The sequence below is a fragment of the Perca flavescens genome, chromosome 4 (genome assembly GCF_004354835.1).
Source record: "Perca flavescens isolate YP-PL-M2 chromosome 4, PFLA_1.0, whole genome shotgun sequence".
Lineage (NCBI taxonomy): Eukaryota > Metazoa > Chordata > Actinopteri > Perciformes > Percidae > Perca > Perca flavescens.
The window spans coordinates 20,179,924-20,188,789 of NC_041334.1; the positions used below are offsets into that span (position 1 = coordinate 20,179,924).

The following is an 8,866-nucleotide window of genomic DNA, read 5'->3' on the forward strand; positions in this document are numbered from 1 at the left end:
CTGATAATACCACACTGTAAGTGCTACATAGTGCATGTGAAAGTGTGAAACCCACAAGTATGCACATATTCTCTTAATGATCATTTGTCTGGACTCTAGAGGGCAGTGATGGATCTATTATAAAATAAAAAAAAAAAAATCTGAAACACAATTTAACTGCTGTTTTGTAAATGCTTTCCCCCATGCGCCGTTGTCCATTTATGCATGTTTAATGTATGTACCACTAGACACACACACACACACACACACACACACACACACTCAAATCTAACACATTTTGTTTATTCTTATATATATGCTGAGCATTGATGATGCTGAGGACATTAATACCACATTCATCACAGAAATGAATTGTATACATGACATTTGCAGCAAGTTATTTGCTTCATTAATTCAGAACACAATTTTAAGAAGTGATATTCTAATTTTTGTTTTGCAGATTTTATATGTATTTAAAATCATTAGGCTTGCAGTTGCTAAGCAAATATCAAAATTGTTAATCCACTCTTTATGTTTGTTTGCACTTTCATGGAGCACTGGTAAAATGCCACAATTGTGACACTATCCAGAAACAATGGCAATGTGATTTATTACACAAAGAAATGTGTGTTGTTGTAACCTTTAGTACATCTACATGTAAGGGATTAGTGTTGTCTTTGTTCATGTTTATGTTTTTTTTGTCACCATCATTTATATAGATGAGGGCAGATCATAGGCCAGTATGAAAATAAATATAACAATCACTACCACAAAAACTGAGCATTATTTATAAAGGTAGGAACTATTACAAGGTTGTTGGTTGATGGGTTGTACCTGATAAGCTTGCAACTGGGAGCATAGTGCATATGTTTATCGACTTTAACTTTAGTTTTTATCCTATTGTTCAAATATTAAAAAAAACACTGTAAAACTGACATTTAATTTGTCTGCAAAAATCACACAAGCAAACACGTGCACTTATTAAGTTTTCTCACAACTTCAAGAACATAGCCTTTATGTACAAAGGACAACTCTGGCTCAATGTCTTTTTTTCAACACCAGAGGTCACATGTGCACAGGAAATCTCTCTACTCCACCACATCAACTAATCTATTAAGTCTTTTACTAAATTGGAATGCACACTACTACTACTAGAAACACTACTGTATCAAAGTTAGCCATACAACATTCAAACGAGCATTTCAAGATTACACTTTTGGCAAGTTGACAGACATGCATCCTTGTGAATTTGAAGTTCTTTAAGTGTCAGTGATTTTAAAAAAAGTACATTGACTTATATATATATATATATATATATATATATATATATATATATATATATATATATATATATATATATATATATAGAGAGAGAGAGAGAGAGAGAGAGAGAGATAGATAGATAGATAGATAGATAGATAGATAGATAGATTTGATACTTTATTCATCCCGAGGGAAATTTTAGTCATCCAGTAGCTTAGACAACATAACACAACACACACACACACACACACACACACACACACACACACACACACACACACACACACACACACACACACACATATCTCACATACATAAAGAGTTAACAATTTGTGAAGTAGCCTGATTACAAAGGTCTGGTATGGACTGACCATGTGATGCAATGACTTATATGCAATGTATGTAATTAAAAACCAAACATATCAAGTATAGGCTAGTAGTTATACATTCAACCATACGGAGAAAAGTCCCTACTTGAGATGACTATGACAAGTGTTTGATCACATGCATGAAGTCACACACAAGAGGACCTTTGACGTAAACGAATAACATCTCGCGATACTTCCAAGCGGTATCAGTACTGGAAGCTCTTCATAAGCACTTGCACGTCCTCGTCCTTTTCGTTCGTCCTCAGTGCAGGATAACGAAGCAATCACTTCTTTCACCGTCTTCGAAAACGGGTCGGTTTAGTCAGAGTGCAGCATTAGATCAGCTTCGCTGCTATTATTCGGCCCACTATACCATTTTTGAAGCGTCAGGTTTTTAAGAGGTAAGTTTCTATTTTGGTTGTAATCATCTCTACTTCTGGTTGTAGCTTCTTAGCTAATGTCAGAAGCCTAGCTAACGTTAACGCTCGGTCAACCGGCATGTTAACGTTATAGCATGGATCACGAACGTTTAGTCTATCTAAGGTAACCTATTACGATAGTCAAGGTTAAAGACACACACGTCGTGACTCTTGCTCTCTTAATGTGTTATAACGTTAACCACGAAATGCTTTACGAGTCAACACGGAATAGGGTCAAGGTCCTTATGAACCACAAACGAGTCTGTCAATGCCAATGTTTCGATTCTGCAGGTAATATTATACGGTGCATTTAAGCACATCGGGAATCGGGTTACAAAGGCTGACGGAATACAGCAATGTGATCAACATTATCATCCAGACGAGCTATTTAAGTAGCTCTTGAATCTTTCTCTTTTTTCACTTCAAGTTTTTTACTCAAACTTAAAGTGAGGACAAGTATGGGAGTGGTTACTCTGTCGAGGAATGTGTATACCTGACTTCAACTGGAGAGTGGTTATGACACAGGGATAGACGTAAGATATGTGATTTTCCTTTTAAAGCAAAGAGACACCTGTTGCAGTGACCCCAGGATTTCATCCAGTCAAATAAATATGACTGTTAATTAAAAGATACGTGACAGAATCTTGGAAAACTAATATTCTCAAAGATTGTTGTAAATAAGTTGTAAAGATGCTTTAGGGGAAGTAATAGCACAGCGTGTAACCCCAATGAGGGCGGGGTATTGTGATAAAACAGCCTAAAGTTTGTGCCTGAAGGTCCATCATTTATCTTGAAAATATTAGTTTGAAAAAAGTTTTTTCAAACGAATAAAACACTTTTTGTTTAGCTTTCAGACACCATATTGAGACCTTCATCTGTGGGGGGAAAAACTGAGCAAACTACATCTGAAAACTTCCATGAAGTTTTATAGTTTAAAGAATGCTTCACCATAAACCACAGTATTTTTTATGTCCCCTTTCCTATAATCTAGTATCCCTTTAAAATAGTTTTGGTCTAAGCACATTAGAGCCCAATGACATTTGGATTTGGGTTGGGAACCAGAGGGTTGCTGGTTTGAGTCCTCATACGGACCAAAGTGGTGGACTGGTAGCTGGAGAGGTGCCAGTTCACCTCCTCCATGGGCAGCACCCTCACTCTGACATCTCTCCATTAGTGCATGTGTGTGTAAATCAGGCCTGTGTGTAATAACAACGAAGTATACATTTATTATTATTATTAAATTACACTGAAACAGTTTGAATGGATTGCTTGCATAAAACAGGGGCCCAGCACATTAAAAGATGTAACTGAACTGACCACACTCCGCACAAGTTTCAATTAAGTTTCACCTGTCTCCTTTAGACCTCTGGACAATCATCATCACCACTGCTGCAATGGATGTGATCATGCGTCGCTGCCCATTCCTGGCTCGTATGCCCCAGGCCTTTTTCCAGCAGTCCAAAAAGTCTATGGTGGTATACGCCCAGAAATGCCCCATTATGATGGAGCTTGCCGCTAAACCTATGGCTCCATCAATGGCACGCGCCCTCTGCTCCTCCTCCTCCTCCCACCAGAAGATGGAGGACATCATGTCTGCCAGTGAAGGTGAGGGTGACAAAGGAATAGAGATACTGTTGTTTGCCTAATACTGTTTTTTTGCCTAATAAATGAGGTAGGTAAATTATATCAAGTGAAATATCCCAGTAAATGTGATAGCTGAATTATTGCTGTATTTAATATTGTTTAAAGGTTGTTAGAATCAATCAAAGTCTAAAACTTCTTTTGTCCACCTGCAGGCCGCAAACAGGAAGGGGATCCTAAGCTGCCAGGTGGCCACCCTATGCCATCCTCAGGCCAGGTGGCTTCCAAATGCCCTTTCCTGGCAGCTGAGATGGGCCAGAAGAACAGCAATGTGGTCCGCCAGGTCGGCGTGGAGTTCCAAGAGGATGTCCAGGAAGTCCGCACTGTTCAGAAAGGTAAGAGTTGTTTAGACATTAATTAGACTTCCCAGTTTGGGCCCAACTTTTTGTACATCATTTGATTTAATTTTCTTTTTGTCCTTTCTTGACCTTTTTGCAGAAGTATCCACTGCCCAATTAAAGAAGCCGTCCCTGGCCAGTACCATTCAGGGAAGTGGAGGGGAGCAAACTAATCTAATGAAGACCCTCCTTAAACAGAGACCTAAAGGTGTCTCCCATTTGCTGCAGGACAACCTGCCAGGCAGTAGTAAGTTTTATTTGGGTGCTCTAACAACTTGTGTACATGAAAAAGTATAGACACAAAAATGCTTGAGAGACTGTGATCATAATAGCAACAATTTCACTCTCCTAATGAAGTTTACTTACCAATTAGTTATTTTGAAGTCAGTATGTTTTGAGTAAGGCAAGTTGAGACTTTCACCATGTTAGGCATTGCTACATCCCTCACCATGCAAGCCACATTAAGCAAGCTTTGCCTTCCTGTTCTGTTACAGTGTCCCGCTACCAATACGATTACTTCTTTGAGAAGAAGATAGAAGATAAGAAGAGTGACCACACATATCGTGTGTTCAAGACTGTGAATCGTCTGGCCAACGAGTTCCCCATGGCCGAAGACTTCACGGACTCTTTGGGGGGCAAGAGGGAAGTGTCCGTTTGGTGCAGCAACGACTACCTGGGCATGAGTCGACACCCACGGGTTGTGCAATCCATTGTGTGAGTAATGGAGGTGTGTGTGTGTGTGTGTGTGTGTGTGTGTGTGTGTGTGTGTGTGTGTGTGTGTGTGTGTGTGTGTGTGTGTGTGTGTGTGTGTGTGTGTGTGTGTGTGTGTGTGAGAGAGACACTTGATTCAGTCCCTTGGGTCTAGATGTGTTTACAAGTAATGAGACAAATGTTTTTCTTGGCTGTCCACATCCCTTGTTGACGCTTTAGTGAGTAAGGAGAGAGAGAGACAAAAAAACAGGAAAAAGATGAGACACTGCCCATAATTGAATACAACCTGACACCGATGGGTGATTCAGCCCATTGTTTGTGTGTTAGTTGGCCAAAGGTTACACCTGAACCTCTGAGGTGGGGATGTTTTTCTTCTTTTCCTTTCAGCTTGTTAGAGCTTGCCCAGCTCTCTTACCCCGTATAGCAGAAACACCTTGAACCAAGGTGTCACTTACTGCCAAGCAACTCTCCTGCTTAATTATTTACTTATTTTATTTATTGTAGTCTTTACCTCCTCCTTAAGCTTCCATCTGGCACACATTTGCTGATCAGCTTCAAAAAACCAACACGATAAAACTAATTTTTTGTTTTGTCTTTCTCCGTTTCTAGGGATACTTTACAAAAGTATGGCTCAGGGGCAGGCGGCACCAGGAACATCTCCGGGACCAGTAAATTCCACGTGGAACTGGAAAAAGAACTAGCTGACCTTCACAAGAAGGATGCTGCACTGCTCTTCACCTCCTGCTTTGTTGCCAATGACTCCACCCTATTCACCCTCGCCAAAATGCTACCTGGTATACAAAAATGTCTATGTTTGCAATAAATCCACCATTTATGTACGTCATTAATTAATGCATTAAATAGAGTCTCTTTGATGCAAACTCTGTTTCACTTCCTCTTTCTTCTGAACTATTTTAGGTTGTGAAATCTACTCTGATGCAGGCAACCACGCCTCAATGATCCAGGGTATCAGGAACAGTGGTGCTAAGAAATTCATTTTCCGCCACAATGATGTCACCCATCTCCGAGAGCTTCTACAGAAGGGAGACCCCACAAAACCCAAGATCGTGGCCTTTGAGACTGTCCATTCCATGGATGGTTAGTTTGGGAAGATCCCCATTACTTTTTTTCTTTTTTTTTTTAACTTATTACCTGGTTGCTCATTATTTTCTGGAAACATTAGGAATCACTGAGATGGCAGGAATGTCGATTGCACAAAACCATCATTTGATAGTTGTCTAGCAAAGGAAATGTAGTTGATAGATGTGGGGTCAAACTAAAATGACCTATTTTGTGCTTGTACTTCGGCCAATGGCTAAATTTTTCTCTCTGTAACACAGGTGCTGTGTGTCCGCTGGAGGAGATGTGCGACTTGGCCCATGAGTTTGGTGCCATCACCTTTGTAGACGAGGTTCACGCCGTGGGCCTGTATGGCGCCAGAGGAGGGGGCATCGGAGACAGGGATGGCATCATGCACAAGATGGATATCATCTCAGGGACACTAGGTCAGCATGTAGTCTCTATTAAAACTAAATACTGATGATGTTCTACTAAGCATTTTGACTTTGAAGCCGTGCCAAAATGTTCTTCAGTCATTAAATGAACCATTTATAATGGGCATGAATGGCTAGTTGTGTTACTCTGCTTATCGTTATCCTATATTCTTTATTTATATATGTTTATGAATCAAAACGAGTAACTACTCGAAGCAAGTGGGAATCTCTGTTTTGTTGTTGTACTCAGGATCAAGCCTCATCTGTGTCAACCATTATGCCAGGGGGCTTAAAGAAGCCGGAGCAGCTCTGTTGCTAGGAGACTGTGGGCTCTTGTTGCGCTCTTATTGAATGACTCTCTGTGTCTGTGTGTCACTGTTAAGCCGTGGGGACAGATCTAGTTTCTGAGATTTTGCATAGACCACTGAGCATAATGTAGTGACTGTCCTGAAATGATACAAAATGATGTCGCTGGAGCTGTAGCAACAAACCAGAAACGAAAAATAACCAGCCATGTGTCATGTCCTCTTCCAGGCAAGGCCTTCGGCTGTGTGGGCGGCTACATCGCGAGCACTGCTGCTCTGGTGGACACGGTGCGTTCCTACGCCGCTGGTTTCATCTTCACCACCTCGCTGCCACCAATGCTGTTACAAGGAGCCAGAAACTCAATCCAGGTTCTTAAAGGGGAAGAGGGCCGCGCACTGAGACGCAAACACCAGCGCAACGTCAAGCTGCTCAGACAAATGCTGATGGACTCGGGGCTGCCAGTGGTGCACTGCCCCAGCCACATCATCCCCGTCCGGGTAATTTATTATTTAATTTGTCGCCTAATGACATTAAATATGACACGTTATAATTAAAAACACACAAAGTAGTCCTTAGTCCGTCTCCCCAATGGCTCCATTCTAATCATCATGTGTGTCTCTTTATTATTTTTAGGTATCAGACGCAGAGAAAAACACAGAGGTGTGTGACCTCATGCTGAGTCGCCACAACATCTACGTTCAGGCCATCAACTATCCTACCGTTGCCAAAGGAGAAGAGCTTCTGCGTATCGCGCCAACACCTCACCACAACCCTGAGATGATGAAATATTTTGTCGGTAAGAACATCTAGTAGTCTTGTTAATGTATTTCAGTTAAAATACATTTAGTTAAAATTAAAATTTACCCTGTTGGAAATGGAACTTTCTCTCATTTGCATTGGAGATTCGTGTTTTCCCAGATCATCTTAAATGTATAATTTGTTTTAGTCAAATAGCTTAAATTGACTGAATTGAATCACTATGCATGTGGTAACTGACTGTAACTTTCTCTCAGTAGTAAAATTTAACTTGACATCCACTCTCTTCTGTTTTCCCTCCACAGAGAAGCTGGTGCAAACATGGAAGGAAGTGGGCCTAGAGCTGAAGCCCCACTCATCAGCAGAGTGCACGTTCTGCCAGCAGCCGCTGCACTTTGAGGTGATGAGTGATCGTGAAAAGTCTTACTTCAACGGCCTCAGCCACCCTATCTCAGCCTGCGCATAACACTACTCACTACTGTGGGCTAGAGACGGCACATACACACTCAACACCCATTCCTCTATCACTGTCATAGAATGTATTCATTATCTTTGATAAGTCCTCCTACACATTATTTTAACTATTCTTTGTTCAGATGATTATATATATATATATATATATATCCACCGAATAAAATTAAATGAAAGAAAATGTGTTTGTTTGTTTCTTCTTCATATTTATACAGATGCTGATCTTATAAGGAACCATGAATAAGAAAAAGCATTGCCATAACCATTTTTGATTCTTTGCGTTGTCCTATAGTAGTCCCTACAAGAAAACATAAATACAACTAATTATAAGTGTTCAGATTGTCCTGCTGATATAATTACATATTCTAAAATAAGCTAATAATGCTATAAGTCAGCAAATTGTATGGAATGTATTGTGAATTGAATGGACAGGTTAACATTTACTTGCATGGTTCTGAGGCTCAAAGGTAAACGCTTACAAAACACTTTCGTAAAGGTATGAATAACTGGGTCACAACAACCTTTCTGGCTCAATAGATGAGAAAGCCAAATCTTTGTTGTACTGATGGCGGTGATAGTGACCTTATTTTTAATCCACTGGCCTGCTTGTGCTTGTGACAAATGTAGGACATTGATTGTTTTCCTGCTTAGTACTGATTTACACCTGGAAAAACAATACTATCACTGCAATTTGTAGCAAATAAGCAATAAAACCTTCACATGGTTGGCTAACAAACTATGTATTATTGCATAATGAACTCTGTTTGTTAGTTGTGTGTATTGTTGCTTCAGACTAGTTAAGTTTGAATGCAAGTGGCCCTTATTTCAAATCAACTTTATTTATGTAGCTCTTTACATTCAACACAGTTGATCCAAAGTGCCTAACAGAACACACACAGGAAAACAAAAAGCGATGATGAAAAAGTAACACATTAACTGAGGACAGACGATTTACAATTACTTAGACACAAAGAGAATAATACAGTTTGCACATCGCGCCATTTTATCATGGGAAATCTTGTGCTGTGGGTGTCTGAGGGGGGAATTCTAACCTGTAAATTCAGATGGAGATTGCAAAGATGTTGTCATAAAACTCAAAGTGACTCTGATTCACAAAATTA

General features: G+C 40.1%; 1 protein-coding gene across 1 annotated transcript; it reads left to right on the top strand.

The window, feature by feature from the left end:
• Nucleotides 1–1,824: 1,824 nt before the first annotated feature.
• alas1 (aminolevulinate, delta-, synthase 1) lies at nt 1,825–7,904 on the top strand. The gene is made up of 11 exons (XM_028575839.1): nt 1,825–2,011; nt 3,392–3,634; nt 3,826–4,005; nt 4,109–4,255; nt 4,503–4,722; nt 5,329–5,513; nt 5,638–5,817; nt 6,060–6,224; nt 6,747–7,015; nt 7,152–7,314; nt 7,580–7,904. Exons 2-11 carry the CDS (start codon nt 3,424–3,426, stop codon nt 7,738–7,740), a joined length of 1,881 nt encoding a protein of 626 aa, XP_028431640.1. The 5' UTR covers nt 1,825–2,011; nt 3,392–3,423; the 3' UTR covers nt 7,741–7,904.
• Nucleotides 7,905–8,866: the final 962 nt, after the last annotated feature.